Source organism: Terrapene carolina, unplaced genomic scaffold (assembly GCF_002925995.2).
Source record: "Terrapene carolina triunguis isolate 2854851 unplaced genomic scaffold, T_m_triunguis-2.0 Scaffold95, whole genome shotgun sequence".
Taxonomy (NCBI): domain Eukaryota; kingdom Metazoa; phylum Chordata; order Testudines; family Emydidae; genus Terrapene; species Terrapene triunguis.
This window is the reverse complement of record NW_020664446.1, coordinates 14,327,177-14,344,956: the sequence shown is the minus strand read 5'-3', so window position 1 is coordinate 14,344,956 and position 17,780 is coordinate 14,327,177. Positions and strand designations below refer to the sequence as shown.

General features: G+C 39.7%; 1 protein-coding gene across 1 annotated transcript in view; it reads right to left on the bottom strand.

Moving 5' to 3' along the window:
* The window catches only part of ENO4 (enolase 4), a 34,372-nt gene that overhangs the window by 5,356 nt on the left and 11,236 nt on the right, over positions 1–17,780 (bottom strand). Inside the window, exons 4-9 of the mRNA XM_024198444.1 lie at positions 16,123–16,268; positions 13,788–13,957; positions 13,373–13,519; positions 11,372–11,437; positions 4,428–4,595; positions 2,243–2,368 (exon numbers count right to left, since the gene is read on the bottom strand). Of these exons, the coding sequence (XP_024054212.1) occupies positions 2,243–2,368; positions 4,428–4,595; positions 11,372–11,437; positions 13,373–13,519; positions 13,788–13,957; positions 16,123–16,268 (823 nt within the window). The remainder of the gene's footprint in view (positions 1–2,242; positions 2,369–4,427; positions 4,596–11,371; positions 11,438–13,372; positions 13,520–13,787; positions 13,958–16,122; positions 16,269–17,780) is intronic.

Below are 17,780 nucleotides of genomic sequence, written 5' to 3'. Positions count from 1 at the left end.
TTAAGACTAACAGAAGTATTGGGAGCATAAGCTTTCGTGGGTAAGAAGTGAGGTTCTTACCCACGAAAGCTTATGCTCCCAATACTTCTGTTAGTCTTAAAGGTGCCACAGGACCCTCTGTTGCTTTTTACAGATTCAGACTAACACGGCTACCCCTCTGATACGGAATATAAAATAGTTTCCAGTCACTTGATCCAATATAAAATAAGGCTAAATAGCTAGAAATTATTTATTTTAAAATCCCTATCTCATTTAAATCTGAAATAGTGAAACAGGAAGTAGCCATATAATCAGCCTGATGACATGTATCAAGGCAGGAAGATAAGAGCTGCAGTCAGACTCAGAGAGAACAGCAAATAAAGTTTGCCTTTTTTCTGTTCACAAATTATCTGTGAATAGATTGTAAAATTCTCAGATGTATTTGAGATTTGTGAATTTCCTCAGTTCATAATTCTTGCTCTACCAATCACACATACAGAATCTGTATCTGTAATTAGAAATTTGCACTATGTAGGGCTCCAATTCAGCAAAGAATTTAAGCACATGCTTAAGTCACACTGAAGTTAATAGCACTTAAGCACATGCCTAAAGTTTAGCACTCACTAAAGTGTTTTGCTGTATAAGAATGGACGGATGAAATGGGTCCAGATTAGTGATACTTCTAAAATGCTCAAATGTTTGTGGCAAAGCTGTGTTGTGAATAAGCTTTGTCATTTGTTTTTGTTAAATACTGAACTATTTTAAGCTGCCCCATATTCCATTTTTGATATTCTGCAGATTTTTATATTGAAAGCACATAACTTCATCACAGCAGCTGTCAGGGGAAGTTGGAAGTTTGGGCAGCTAAGGAACAATCTGGGCTCCTGGCACCTTGGGAAGGGAGTGAGTCAGTTTAGAACTGTGAGAGAAGCAAAGCTAGCTATACATTTCTGCTAGGATGATCAGCAATGAAATTGTTTTAAACTTTCATATTTAAATGGTCACCTTTAGGTTTCAGAGTTAACAACTCATTGAGATGAATGGAGCAGTTCACTCCTCTCAGAGCTATTGTTTCAGGCTATGAGCAGATTCAGGAAGACAACATTGCATTGGTTTACCCTTGGTTCACATTTTAAAGGTTTACTTCATAAGCATGAAGGCTAGAAAGATGCATTGTTTTTAAATGAAAGCTTAGGGATTTGGTGCACAATTCTTCTCCAAGGGATAGATTCCACATTAAATGATGTGGCTGCAGAACTGTGGAAAATATATTTACATGGCTATAGTGGGGTTTTTGTCTTTTTGAAATATGGCAAACCTAAATATTAACATAATTGGAAACAATGATAAAACCATTGATATTTAAATTTATAAAATCTGTCCCTTTCATCCATATACATATATCTTAATATCATATTTAATATTGTTCTACTTAATTATGATTTATTCATTGGCCACATCCATATATCTCTTCTAATTTTGATTTTATTGGTAGTTAAATCTAATGTTAATATACTCGAGTTAATTCTATGTGGTTCTACCACTCCTTTTAACTCTGTTGAGCAGTACTGTCAAATATAGGTTTATATTGCAGTATGAGTGTAAATGTTGGTGCGATAGTATCATAGCAACTTATTTCATTACTAAATGATTCTTAGGAATGTACAGCTATGTCTAAATCTTTTTTCCTGCTGCACAAGTAGTTTTTCACTTTTGCAATGCTTCTAAAATACTATATGAGCAGCCAAGAAAGGATGTGTAATTAAAATGACAGTGGCTTAGCAAGTGGAATCTGCCAGAACTTCATTTTCATTTAATTCTTTAAAATGCATTATGTATTGTATATCTGCATTATGCTCACACTAATCAGGATTAATTTCTATCAAGTGTCATGTCAAATGTATATAAAGTAAGGGCCATTATCACCAATTAGTGGACATGTGAATAAAATCTGACATCTATTTTCATTCTGTGTGTCTCCAAGAGAGTGAAAAATGCCACTTTTTCCTCATGGTTTTAATTTTTGGTAAACACATGCAAGCTCAGTGCAAAGAGCTAACATATGGCCTATGCATCACATATGTACAACTTAAGCTCTCAGAATAGGGATTAAGTAAGATATAGGTGGTGTATAAATGGTGTACTGGCCCTCTGGATAGGAGTGAATTTCACCCACGAGTGGTTATGTATGGCTTCTTATTTCCTTTAGAAAATATATTTCCCAGAGCATAATCTAAAAGCTTTCAAAATATCTCTGTCTTACCTCTTTCCTCAGGGGATCTATTAATGCAATAATAGAGGGGTATTTATTAATTAGGTCCACATACATATCCACCATTTCATCAGGACTCTTGAGTGTTCCAGTCAGTACTTCATATTTTCCTTTGGTCTAAAAACATAAGTTAAATGTGTAAAAGATAAAAATAGTAGCAATTTTGTGGTAAACAATTTCCACTGCACTCATGCATATCCAGTGGCCACAAAACCCTCCCGAGGTGAGTGCAGGGTACACGGCCCTTATTTCAGTCCAGAGACCATTAGCTATTTACTCAGGCTTTGTGTGAGGTGGATGGAGTTTACCTCATGCTATTTTTAGACCTCTGCATGTCCTAGGCAGTGTTGCCAACTCTCGTGATTTTATTGTGAGCTTCACACTATTTGGCATTTTTCTGAAAGCCTCTGCTGCTGAATAAAGACACTGCACAAAAACTTCTGGGTTGTTTCTTTTGTTTGTTTTTTTTTGGTGAAAAAAGTTTCTAGCCCTAATGGGTGCAGAAAAAAGCTTGAAAACGTGAAATGAGTGCACTCTAAAGGCTCAGAAACCAGAGGGCAAAGAAAAAGAAGCAAAATATATTGTTTTTATGCCATACTTATGATCTGTGAGACCCGACTCATGATTTTGGCACACCTGAGGTTAGAAATACTGTCTAGGTATTGGTAGAAATACTGGTAGAATTAATGGCAGAATGCCAAACTACAGGAGACGTTTTAGCTTTCATCACTTTCACACACCATTAATGTTATGACAGTTCCTGTTGTTTAATCGTTTAAGGTTCTGTTCATTTTAAAATAGGATTTCTGGGTGTGCCAAATTGACCTCAGTTGGCACGGTTTTTGTTACACGCCACAAGCGTCTTATAAAATGTCTGATATTAAAGATGAAGGGTTTCTGTCATTGACAGCAAAACATTAAAAAACTCATTAAATACTAAGCCAGACAGAACAGGTATTTGAGTACATCTACGCTGCAAGAAAAACAAAAAGCCTGCAGCAACGCGTTCACAGGGCTTGTGCTACGGGACTAAAAATAGCAGTGAAGACATTCCTGCTCAGGTTGGAGCCTGGTTCTGAGACTCACCCCCCGCACTGGGTCTCAGAGCTCAAGCTTCAGCCCCAGCAGGAACACCTAGACTGCTATTTTTAGCCCTGTAGCAGAGCCCACATCTGAGGCTCGCTGCTGCAAGTGTTTTTTTGTTTTTGTTTTTACAGAGTAGATTGTACCCTACACCTTGATGTGTGTATAATCTTAAAGCATAACAGGTGTTGTACAATAAAATACGGGGTCGGGGGGGGGGGGGAGAGGAGAATAGTGTGAATGGATTACAGCAGGAATCCATTACTTTGCAGAATATGAAGATATTTAGACATTTAAAGGCAAGGAGGGGAGCATGGAATCTAGGCATATAATCTGCACATTGGTATGAATGAAGGCTCTTTTGGAAACTTGGACTCACATCCAGTTTAGATCATAAGTGAAATAAATTTGGCATGCTCCATTTAACTAGTAGTGAATATTTATCCATTAAAGCATTGCTACAGTTGACAAGGATTGATCCGAAAAGTCTCAAACAAAGAAAAATAGGAGTAATGCTGGCTGGCACAATTAGCCTTTCAGTGTTTAAATTCTAAAGGCCACATCCTGAATAATGGGCCACACCCCACATGAAAAGGGATGGATGACTTAGCCACAACTGTCCCAAGTGTCTCTAAAGCGAGCCACAGCTGCTACGCCAGGTCATAAGGAGGAATAGCTGCTATGGCCCAGTGTGCTTTGCTCCATGCAAGGTTTTATTCCCGGGTACCCATTCTGTTAGTAGGTATGGGTATGTCTCATCGCACTAGCTGTCCTTTGTTCTCCATGTTCATGTGCAGAGTCACTACAGAGCTATGCTGCATAGTACACAAGGGGATGAGACAACTGAGTGGTCTCCCTGAAGCTTGCTTCCCTCCACTCACCCATAACATTTTCTGCTGTCTTGGGTGGTGCACACCACCGGGGGCTACATATTCAAAGCCTCATGTATCAGGGCAGGGGACTTATCTTTGTTGTGTGTTTGTACACTGCCTAACACAATGTGGTTGTGATACCTATGTGCTACCGCAAAATAAGTAAGAAACAATACACAATCACTTTAAAATCAGTAAAAGAGATATTAAAAATAACTTACATAGTCCATCAATTCATGAGCAGCACAGTTTATTGCTAAATGTACATCTATTCCTAGTTCCAGACCTAGATTCCTGCAAGCTGTTTGCAGTAAGATCAGAGGTTGTTCTAGACTATCGCACCCTGTTATTAAGCACCCCAAATGGGATATTCTCTTTAAAACTGATGGCTGGAAATAAAACAGAAACAATGTCTGTATTAACATATATGTAGCTATAGGACAGTAGGATTTCAGTCAACCTCAGCTCAGAAAAATATAACGTTCTCCTCTCACAACTGATACTGAAAACCTTATGGACAATACCCTATATAAGGAGAGGTTACCAAAAGCTGGTCCATGGAAGGAAGGCTAGTCTGTGGAACTATGGCTGGTCCCAGGGTTCTGGCTCACCTGTTTCCAGCTACTATAGTTCATTTAAAAGACCACCAAAATACTGTAAAAGCTCTCTTAATATTGCCTTTCCACATAAGCAAATTTTGTAATTGCCAAAAGTCTGTTATGAAATTACAAATGGGAGTTGGTCTGCACATCTGTGATTGCCTTGTGGATCCTCCCCACCCCCCAATCTCCATTAAGAAGTGGTGCATGCTATGAAAAAGTTTCCCTTGCTGTAGATTATGCCTTTTCCACACAACTGTTTCCTTGTTCCTTCCAACTGTCATTTAAATTTTAAACTCACTTCCCACTCAGTTATCCTTGTCCGTTACCCCAACGTGACACCATTGGAACATTCAAGAGGTAGTACAGCTCTTTCAAGCCCTCATGAGGAAACAAAATGTTGCGGGAAATATAGCTATGTTATGGTCTTTATCGTGTTGAACATCAGGCAAAATGTTTCTGATGTGGGAATATACTAGCCATAAGCAGATTTGTACTAAATAAAGTGTCTCAGCTTTGCTTTGGTGCTTAATCAGCTACAAAAGTTGTGTTGCTTTATAAACTCTACTACTATGAATGTTATGTAATAAACGAGTGTTGTAGCTGTGTTAGTCCCAGGATATTAGAGAGACAAGCTGGGTCAGGTAATATCTTTTATTGGACCAACGTCTGTTGGTGAGACAGACAAGCTTTTGAGCTTACATAGAGCTCTCCTTCAGAGACCTCATGGGACTATGTCTATGTAATAAATTATTCTTTCTTAACAACAGGTATATGAACTTCAGGCTCCCCCCGCTCTACCTTGATGTAGAGCCTCTGTACTACAAATTCATTTGTGAGTGCTCTGTCCCACAATGGGACTTGGACTCCTTCATGTGCAGTAGCCCATGCTTGTCAGCAGGTTACAGCGCGTACTACTGAATATACTAGCAAGGATAGCTGAAATCTTAGACTGGTAAACTGATGCTACCACCTAAACAGATTGAGCACAGCTGATCTGAATAACTATAATAGCTGTAGACCTGGGATTCTAAAGAATGACATCATGAGGTTGCCAAGGTAACTCAGCAGAACTGGGTTCTGTTGAGGAAGAAGTTAGTTGGAAGGTGACACAGTGTCTCTGCCTAAACTCAAGAGATCTTGAAGGAGTAAGACCCATAAGAAGGAGCAGAAGACTAGCTACAGAGACTGAGTTGGGGACCTTCTATCAAATATAAAATTTGGAAAGATGGGTACAGTTCAGATTACTGTGAGATAGAGAGTCTTGTACCAGGATGGAAGAAGTGAAAAGGCAATTTATTTCATAGTTATCTAGATATAGCATTAAGATCAGAATATGATCCTGCAATGCATAGTGCATGAGTGAAGCAGTCCACCTGAATGCTATCATATTCCCAGGATAAGGCTTAAGTTTGTATTTTCATATGATTTCTCTAAATTGTTTCTTTTCAATTTCTTTATTTTTGCTTCCTCCTGAGGCCTGGTCTACACCTAAAACTTAGGCTGACCTAGCTATGTCGCTAAGAGAAGTAGTTAAACTGACCTAAGCCCCAGTACAGATACCGCTAAGGTTACGTCTACGCTGCAATTAGACACCCGCAGTTGGTCTGTGTCAGCTGATTTGGGCTCGCAGGGATTGGGCTTGCAGGGCTGTTTAATTGCGGTGTAGATGTTCAGGCTTGGGCTGGAGCCTGAGTTCTCAGACACTTCGAGGGAGGAGGGCCCCAGAGCTCAGGCTCCAGTCCAAGCCCAAACATCTACACTGCAGTTACACAGTCCCTTAGCCTGAGCCCTGCAAGCCTGAGTCAGCTGACGCAGGCCAGCCACTGGGTTTTAACTGCAGTGCAAACATACCCTAAGTTTATGGAAAAATTATTCCATCAACCTAGCTACCACCTCTTGAGAGGATGGATTAACTACAGTGACAGGAGAAAATGTCACTGTAACAAGTGTCTATAGTACTATGGGGCTACCGCAGTACAGCTGCAGTGCCGAAGCTGTGCTGTTGTACCATCTGTAGCATAGCCAAGCCCTTTGACATCCGTCTTTTATTTCATCCTTGTGAACTGTTTAAGTAAAGCAAAAAAGTAGACTAAAATTCATCTGCCCTGGAAAACAGACTGTGTTTGAACCAGGATGTAACAGGGACTGAGTCTTGAACTGCTATAGGCTAAATGAGTGCCTGCTAGCATTGTGTTATATACAGACACAAAGAAACAAAACCCAGAAGTCCCTTATATGGATGATTTAAATTACTAAAAAAACAAAATGTGCTTTTTGATAAAATAGTATATTGATATTTCATGCATTATGGGGATTTATATACTGCACAGCCAGCTCTCAAAATACCATTTTATCAACCTCTTCAGGCTAAAAAAGAATGAAACTAAAACACCCATCTATATTAAGCAAAAGCCCCAAAACTTCAGTGTAACAATCCTCACCCCAAAATCCATTGCTATTTTAATAGCTTTGATTTTAATTGTTTATAATACCTAAATAGAAGCTTGACAATACAATTTTCTACTACTTTCAGAGGGGTCTGGTAAATCAAAGGTAGAGTGGTTTCCCAGGTAGTTGTGCTGCCAGGGATAGGAAGCAACGCACAGGGACAATCCTTACATGCAGTTGTCCCAAGGATCTATGTAGTGAGAGGTCATACTCTCTGCCTCCTCACTGGCCTCCCAAATCCCTCCCCTAGGCATATGATCCATCAGGGTCTCCATGTGATGAACCACGTGGAGTACCCCCTCACGGGTTTTTTTGGGGGGGAGGGGGCGGTGTTAGCTAATAGAATCCAAAAAACACTTCCTATTAGATTATACAAAATGTGTCCTATCTGGAATTTAGAAGTCTTGACTTTGACCTTTTAAAAAGGCCACTGTCAATGAACATTTTATAACTTGGAATGTTTGGGCTTCCTGTTGTTCATCATAATCCTCTGGAAGCTTAAAACTAAAATCTGTTTTCTTACCGGAGCTTTTTTCACTGCACTACGCGCACTGCCTTTTTTACTGTCTGTTAGCTGAGGGCTGGACTGTTGGCATTGAAGAAAAAGCAATGAAGCAGTTTTGTTTGGGAAAATCCAAGAATTACATAATTATTTCAGGGAGAGAAAAGAGAAAAAAAAAGAGTTGATCAACTTTGATCTCATAACATTAAGTGTACTCCTTTAGGTTAGAAAACATTAGTTTGGAAAACACAGAAGAGGAGTATTCTGTGTACAGTACAAAGTAATGATATTGTTTTATTACCACACAATAACTCATCTCCACATGTTCATTTCAATGAAGAATGTGCATTGCTGCTTTTTCCAGAGAATTTTCACTTTCTGTGCCAACTGCATATGTGCTCCCAAAAGTGTGGATCTGGACTGACTATGCACATGAAGAATAACTAGGGCCTCAATCCTGCAAAAATGTATGCACACACTTAACTTTACACACTTTGTCAATAATCCTACTGACTTCAGTAGAACTACTTTGTGTGTAAAGTTAAACGTGTCTTTGCAGGATCAGGGTCATTTCTTTTACATTGTACTTATGCTGGAATGTGGTTCCTTCTTATTGCAGTTTTTCTTGTAAGGATAATGGAATAGCTGGTTATCTCATGTTTGTGAAAATGTTCTATTCTTCATTTCTGATTAAAGTTCAATGTCACCAAACAGGGGTTTGTTTGTGTGTCTGTGTGAGAGAGAAATGGCAAAAGACATTGTTAACGCACTTAAGGTTGCCTGGCTCATGCCCTTCCAGAATGTCGAGTGCAGTGAAACTAAAACTTCTGAAAACCAGGAAATACAGAGTTAAGATAAATGCCCCCTAGAGCTGGCAATAACCACTGGAAATTATCTGCATGCACTCCAGGTGCATTCACTGTGAAGTGTAGCTGTACTAAATGGTGGAGGAATAAAATGGAGTAGCTTGGAAGAGCTGTGATTCTGATATGAAGAGATCTGGGTCTGAGTCCCCTCATGTATATTATCAAAGGAGAGAGGTTTATGGGTACCTTGAGGTTCCAATCTGCATCATTTCAATACAGAATTGTGTAGGTTGTGTCAGCAGCAGGGCACTGGGGGCTTCTTGCCATGGGAATTGACAGTAGAAAGGTGAGATATGAAAGAACTCTGTGGGTTTAATGTTGGATAGGGGAAAGTATAGGTTTAGGTGGTATCTTATGTGAAAGTGTGAAGGAGTTGTAAAAGGGTGTGAAGCGGTGGTTAAATTTGACAAGTGTAATACTCTCTTAGGGGAGTAGGCTGTGAGTTTGAGCATAGGGCAAGTCCAGGTAGCACTTGGGAGTGTGTGTATTATGGGCACCACAGAGAGAGTAGAGTTAAGGCTGCATGAGCATTTACCTGACCTCTTATTTCCTGGCTTTCAGACATTTGAGTTTTGCTGAATTCAATGTTCTGGAAGTGCACGAGATATCATCAGGCAACCTTTACTCTGTGTTAATTAATTTTATTGCCATTTTCTAATTTTTTTTAAACAAAGAGAAATGTTTGTTGGTAGATGTTTGGGTTCATTCAGACAGTTGTAGTTTTCACCTAGGTTTGTAACGGATATGCTTCTGTGGCTAGGTAATAATTAAAAAAACCTAGTTTTATATAGTGCTTTTCATCAGTAGACCTCAAAGAACTTTACGTCATTATCCCCATTTCACAGATGGGAAATTGAGACACTGAGAGGTGAAGTGACTTGCCCTCAGTCTCCCAGCAGGCCAGTGGCAGAGCTAATAATAATCCCAGTCCAGTAGTCTTCCCACTAGGTCACATAGTTGCAATGTGATTCCTCATAGCTCCTCCCCCATTCTATACATTTTATTGTCGTGGAATAGGGATAATGTTGTGCTTTGAAACGTTTGCAATGTGTAGTTGCTACCAGGGCCGGTCATAGAAAACTCATCCATGGTCTATGTCCCCAAACCTTGACAGTTTTAATGTATGGTGGTTACAATAATTTTGAAAGTTTGAGAGACTGGTGTGTCTCACTCCTTTTCCACCCTTTATCCCACCATTCCTCACAACATATAGCCCCTCCACCAACATTTCCAGCTTCCCATCCCATCCCATTAAGCCATTAGTTGGCACTTCAGAAGCCAGAAGTTGCTCCTTGCTATCTCCTGCTCTGTGCTGCTGCATGCACATATCACAGGCAGCAGCTTACTGGAAGGTGGCACACCACCTTAGTTATATAGCCCAAGCTGCACTGAGCTAGGCCCCTCACTCCCATTACTCATCCCAAGCTGGGACTCTGCCCCTGCTTCAGTCAGGCTTCCCCAGCCATGCCCCAAGTCCACCCAATCCAACCCTCCTCCAAACCGGGCTCCCTCCACCACACACTCTGGCTAGCCCTTCCCATCCCCACCCACTCCACACAGAGGTGAGGTGTATCTTAACTACTCATTTTCTGGTTTTCAGGGAGAGGGGCTCAGACACCCAAAGATGAGCAGGGTCCCCCAGATCCCAGAATACACAGCCAGCAATGGTGTAGAGCTGAGGTGCAGAGCTCCACCATAGTCCAGCATGTACACAGAAGGGCTGACAAGCCCCCAGTTCCCTAAACCCCCAACTTCCTCTGCTACCCCTCATATTCTCCAACCCCTCCTGTCTTTTCCCTTCCCACCCTCCCAGTTCCGACCCTCTCCTCTTTAGTTGAGCCCACAAGCCCTCTTCCCTTACCTCCACCCATTTCCATTTATCTCCCCTCCCCATAATACCCCCATCCCTCACTGCAGACCCAACCCTCTCTTCCCTTGTTACCACTTACTCTTGCACCCGTCACCCCTTCCCTCCCAGTGAGCACTCACATGTGTAATTTATTTTCTTTTCAAAAATAGTTACATTACCTTCTGAGTACTCTGCTACACTTAGATTACATATCTCAAAAAACACTCTTGACGGAGGCAGATTTTTCACAACTGTTTACAGTTCATTCTTAGATTTCTGCCTAGGGTCGATTTCAAACTTCAAAATTGCTAGAATCTGTGAACTTCATAAAATACTATTTTTTGTTTTTACTTTTCTGGGGTCTATATCTCAGAAAACCTTTGTTAAATGGTCCCAAATTTGGATCACTGACCTTACCTCACCACCCCATTAAGCAAACCAAATTTCAAGGCAATCTAATTACCCTACAGTTTTTAGGGCACTTAGAACAATCAAGCTTTAAACTGAAAGCTGGCCTTAATCTTAACTATAGTAGAGCTACTCCTCTGCTATAATGTGTGTATAATATGTGGTGTGTGAAATAAATGCATTTACTATATTGTGCCTAGGGTGAGCAGATAGCAAGTGTGAAAAATTAGGACACTTTTTTGGGGGGGGAGGTAGTTGCATAAATAAGACAAAGCCCCTAATACCAGGGTTGATAATATCAGGACGTCTGGTCACCCTAATGCCACAAAGCTGATAGAAATGTGATACAAGGCCCGCTTTTCAATATACACAGGTGACTGATATGAATGTCAAATAATAAATCTTATGTTCAGTATTACAGAGGCCATATGAAGCATATCAACAGTATTAACTCCACAAGTTATTAAATTAGGATTAGTTTTTATCTTACCCCTTTGCCTACAGGATCCAGCAATCTCATCATTTGTTTCTGAATCTCCAGAAGCCTTTCAATACCCTTTAAATTAAATAACAATAGTCATCCAAAACAGAATTATTATTTTGCATTAAGAATGTAAATAAAAACATGAGAAAAAAAATTATTTAAAAAAAACTTAGATCCTAATGCACACATTCCAGTGCAAATTTTTATTCTGTAGGTCTGATTAGCACACACAAAAATCACAAACTATCCATGGCCTTCTGATTTGGTCAAGCTTCTCCAATGTTACAGGGCCAGTAGCAGTGGAGCTAGGACCAATGAGTCCTTGTCTTGCTGAATGCGAGTAGGCAGAACCCTAAGAAGAACCCTACTTGAATTAACAACCAGCAGACACATTGGTCTGCCCCCTTAAGATCTAAGAGGAGGAGAAAAGCTAGATAACTGCCCCAAAACTCAAAAAGTGATGCAGGCACCAGGAAAGAAGGCTACCTGACTATGCTCCACCCCCATATAACTTCAGCTAAGCGGATGTGCTGAGAGAAAGAGTCCCCAGTGGATAGGATCACAAGCTTGTTGGGGTGATGGTATTCAGGGATCAAATATCATCTGTATATCTGCCCATGCCTACTAATCAGCACTTCCCTAGATCTATCTATGTATGGGCTTGTCTATACAGGGATACTCTGGTAAATTAATCTGAATTAAGTTTTAAAGTGGATTAGTTAAACTGCATGAAACCCCTGGGTGGACGCTCTTATTCAGAATTAAAATGGTCTTAATTTGCTTTAGAGTAATTCACTTTCTGAATCAAAGTGTCCACCCAGTATTTTAATACAGTTTAACTAACCTACTTTAAATTCACACTTTTAGTTAATTTGGATTAATTTTTCTGAGTGTCTTTTTGTAGACAAGCCCTATGAGATTAGCATCTAAGCACTTCAGAAACACTTATGTATTTATCTTCCACAACTCTGAAGTAGGAAAGTATTGTGATCTCCATTTTACAAGCAAGGAATGGAAGCACAAAGAGGTTAAACTTGCAGAGGAAGGCTGTGGCAGTCAGAAAACAAACCCCAATCTTGAGTCATAGTCTACTGCTTAACCACAAGACCATCCTTCCTCTTCAACCGAATAAGGAAAAGATTAACCTTCCTCCTTCATAAATCCTATGCCTTCATATTCTGTTAATTATGCCTAAAACAGGTGCACTAGTGGAGGCAGAGGTCACAGTCGATAACATAACTACACAGAGGGCACACTATGCTTGCGACTGCATGTTGTAGCAAAGAATCTCTTGTTGCTCCCCCTCAAGCACCCAGGAGGCATTATGCCTTTGAAAGGCACAATGTCTCTAACTCCATCAATAGGCTATGGTGACAATTATAAACAACAACAGTAAAGCTCAGCTACTTTGTTCAGGTCATTGGCATACAAAACAGAAAGTACAGCTTTAATGTAGGCATCTTGTGCAGATATATTCTTTAATGCCACATACTGTTACGCAAATAAGGTGTTGACCCAGCCTGCCCTTATCCACCCTTCCTGCCCTTTAATGGGTTTCTGTTCTTCTTTGCTTTCCCTTCTACATCGTTTCATTTTAAAAACAATTTGTTGGTAAAGATTTTTATATCTTGTTGTGTACTTTTCTTGGAGTCATCTTTTACCTGTGTGCTATGCACTGAATGATATGATTTATTACCTATGAATGGCAAGTTTCATTTTATACAAGCCTTTTATATGCTCCCATTTTATTACAAAACTCTGCTGCTGCTTTTAATTGAATTGATTCCTGTGATCCACTAGACACACATACTTTATATTTGGAGATCTGCAATATAAAACATACCATATTCTAACTATTCAGTTCTGCAATAACATTTTGTTAAAGGAACTTTGCCCTCTCCCATAAACAGAAATAAATAATCACTTTCTCAGGACTGTATCTAAAAGGTATGAGGTCAATAAATTATGATGTCATAAACTTCAAGTGAAAATAGTAGCATACAGTACTTGTTTTACTGTTAACTCTGTGGGTGGTATGAGCATCACTTCTTTCATTAACTTCAGTTTTCCAGATGATGATTTTCCACAGCTCAACAGAGTGACCATTGGTGGTGGCACAGTCAACTCCTTAGGCAAATCCTGAAATTGAGAAAGCTATGTGAAAATAAGACTGTTTAACTCTTATTGTTTAACCAAGCGTTTTCTTGTTTATTTTCACTACAGACCTGATCCAAAGCCCAATGAAGTGAGTGGAAAGATTCCCTCCATTGACCTTAATGAGTTTTGGATTATGTCATATAAGGAGTCATCTGACAATGGACATCAAACTATACAGCTTTTCACTGAACATTCCTGAAGTACACAACTCTGGAACAGTGACTACAGCTGAGACAAAATGAAAAAAATATATATTGACAATTACCTGATCATGTTTCATCAATGCAAGATGTAAGTACAAAGGTGTGTTGTTAATGGTGGCACCAGTTTTAGCAACAGCAAGTGATAATCCTCCAATGGCTATGCTGCCACAGAGCACTAGTTCAATAGGTTCTGCAGGTGAGATTGGTTTCTCTGCAACAGAACTCTTCTTCCCTAATGTGATTAAGAATATTTACTAAATGTTTTCTCAGTTTAAAATTCAGTTGTGTACCTACAATATCAGCATCCTACAAATAAGTAAAATATTGCCATTTAAATGTTATGCATATTAACTGACGTACTAATACGATCTTAAGTATTAATTTGATGTTTATTTCAATTAATCAATGCATTTTTGTTGTATCTTGCAGCTCTCATCACTTGGGATTATCTTGATCTCCAACTGCACAATGCATTCCACCTCCTTTCTGATTTTAAATCCCTCCTCAAAATTCACTTCCTTCAGCTAGCTTTTAACCACTGATCTCTATATCTTATCTTTTACTCTTCTCTGTATTTAGATGTAATAATCTGATCTTTCAAGCTCCATACACAAAGCATGTTTTGCATGTTCTTTGTTTGTTGTAAACCTCATCCATCCCTCCCTTCCTTTCTTGTTCTCATCATTTTCTGCATTTATCTAGTTTACATTATAAGCTCATTGAGACAAAGTGCCCCTTCTGTTTTCTGCTAAGCAACATTAAGAAGAAGAATATAGCACCCTTAAGCCATGACCTGAAGAGACCAGATTTTCAAGTGTTCAACACCCACAATTTGGGCTAAATTTTTCAAAAGTGCTCAGCATCCAACGTATCTCCTTTGAAAATCTTATCATTTATTTTGGTTCCTAAATACATGCTCTTTTGAAAATCTGACCCTTCATACAAGAATCACAGAGCAATTTTCAGTAACAAAATACAAATGCAACAGAGTACATTTATAGTATTGTAAGTGAAGATTCACCAAAATAGGACCTGAACTACATTTACAGCATGTGATAGATTCTACACCACTTATACCCACAGGGTAAAGAGTAGCACAAATAGGGACGCAGTAAGTGAATGATCAAAAGCTAAAGCAAAGAGTTGTTTTGTTCTCCAAAGTTTCTTTGTAGGAAACTGTCTTTTGTGCCACATGCAACCAGACAGAGTACATTCTAAAACCAGCTAACGGCAGTTGAGTATCTGCTACGGCTTCACTGTGAGTCAGCAGCCATACCCACTGACTTCTAATAGCCAAAACTGTCTTAAATAAGTGTAAATTTTTCAATTTTTACATTCAGCAAGAAATCAATTATAACTATTGAAACTAAGTAGTCAATGACAGTTGGGTATCAAAACCCACTAAAACTACTGTGTGAAGCACAAGATGACATCTGAGGATGGACAATGATAACTGTGGACAGCATATCTAATAATCTAAGTTGAAAAGTAGATGTATATTTGCATTAATGTGCATATCTATAAAACAATATCAAGAAATTACACTGATCTTACAAGATAAGTAAGAAGACACTAACAAGATAAACATGATGAGGCATCATCATCAGTAGAGGTGATGGCTCACTCTCCAATTCCACAGAAAGAAGATAATAGAAAGGAGGCCCTTTCTCTGAGGAAGGCAGCATGTAAGTACTCTTGCTCCTTACTTTTGCCCATATATTTATTACCTTCGGTCTCTACCACCCATTTTCCTTTGCTCATACCACTTTCTCTTCCCCCTCCCCTTCGTCTTTATTCTTTCTGCTTTTCCTCTCCACACTGCCTCACTGTCTGATTCCCTCTCTTTGCAGACCCCTCCCTTTTCCTCTGTATTCTCAGTTTGCCTTCTTACCTTCATTCGTCCCCCTTTCTTCATTCCGTTTCTGTGTTCCCCAATATCTCTTCTCTTCCCCCATTGTTTCTTCTCCCCATCTTCATTCCACTCGCATTTTCCCGTTTATTCCTATGGTTTCCACTTCCTCCCCCGTCATTTTCATTCACATCCTCCTCCATTCTCATTCCCAGGATGAAGAGTGGACCCCCCCACCCCCCGGCTAGGCCAATCATGACCTGGAAAGTGGCTCCGTTTCACTATCCCATGTGGCTGACTGAGCCTGCTTTGTTCTCTTCTCCCCCGGCCCCAAGCTTTGCAGTGGAGATGAGTTATTCTCATTGCTGACTGGTGCTCTGGGAGAGAGGAACTGCAGCTAGTGGCCAGGAAGGTCTGGGATACAGTTACAAAAGCACTGTAGAGAAGCACTGCTACCCTTCAGTGCCCATGGGGAGCTACAGAAGGTATGCTAGCATCTTTATTGATTACTATCTTGCAAGAAATATTAGAAGAAAATCAACTAAAACCTAATTTGACTCCTTTTTTTTTGCCAGATGGTGTTACAGCTGATACAGCTGGAACATATGCAGGTGCAGAAATTGCTGCTTCTTGTTCTTCCTTTTCAATTGCCTTTCTTTCTTTTTCTTCTTCTACCTTCTTTGCAAAGTATTCACTGATGGGAAAAGAAAAGGCATATGATTAGTTGCTGTCAAAGATGATTCCCCACTCTGGCACTTCGAGTGCAGAAGGTGGGGGCCCGCAAGGATTCTAAAAATTAATACTGGCAACTCCAGGCTTGTATTAAACTCCCAAGGTTACAGCTTCTCTCTGACCATGGATGGGTAGATGCTGCCACCATCCAAATGCAAAAAAAAGCCTTTTGAGAACACAGAAAGGTGCACTTGGGAATTACTTCCTGTGGGGTACCCTCAAGCACTTTCACACCCCACTCCAGGGAAGAGCTGAGAAAGAAAAACAAAGGAAATCAGCTGTTGCCACCAGCTAATTAAACAACATATGCACAAACCTCTTAGGGACACAAAAATCCAATCCTGTTCTTAAAAAAGGTAAATTTTATTAAAAACAAAAAGTAAGAAAATACATCTAGAACTTAGGTTTTTTGCTAGATCAAAAAAAAAAAAACAATTACAAAAATTAAGCATCAAGATAGCTCTCTTGAGGTTCAGCTTAAAGGTTACAAGCAAAACAAAAGCACCTGGGGTTAGCACAGAGGAGTCAATAAGAAATAAAATAAATAAACCTAATCGCGTCTTCCTAGACCGTCCTTGACTTATTTACATATCTGGGGCTTCAGATAAGCAATTTCTAGGTATGATCTGATGGTTTTTCATACCTGGCTTAAAGTTTCCTACATCATAGTTCAGCCCGGTTCCTGCTTTGTCTCTCCTCTTTCCGGAGAACAACAACAAATAGACAAAGGGAAAGTTTTTCCCAATTTTAAAAAGTTCTAGCCCTCCCATTGGCTCTTTTGGTCAGGTACTCGCTCCCTTTTTTTACCTATGGGCTTTTTTAACCCTTTACAGGTAAAGCAGGTAGAGAACAGCTACCAAGAAGGATTTTATAGCTAACTGGCTGGGTTTCCATAAAAGGAAGCTACCCTCCACCTTCATTTATCACAGTTGCTTAAGAATATTATTAGGTAAATGAGGAGCAGGCATGGGCTAGTGGGAAAAGCACATGCTGGGAGATGAAGTAAGATCTATTCATGGTTCTGCTGCTGACTCCTCGTGTGAACCTGGGAAAGTCAATAAACTTCTTTGTGCCTCAATCTAGCCATCTCTAAAATAGGTTTAATAATACACATCACAAAGGGATGTTATAAGGCTTAATAGATATGTACTTTGAAAACTTTGGACAGAAGTAACAGAAGGGCAAAGTATACATATTCGAATGAGGGTGGCAATGCTGTTTAGTTTAAACCTCATTTTTCAGCTATTTCATATCCTATTGAATTGAAACTCAAAGGAGATGGCTTAGTGGTCTAAACAACCAGCTTGAAGTGCAAAACCACCTTCAAACCCAGCAAGGTTGACTCAGCTCTTTATCCTTCCAAGGTAAATAATGTGAGCTCTATACAGAGAAGACCCTCAAAAGGAAGACTTATTTGCTTTGCATGGATATTAAAAATCCCATGGCACTTCCCCAAAGTGTTAGAATTTGGCTT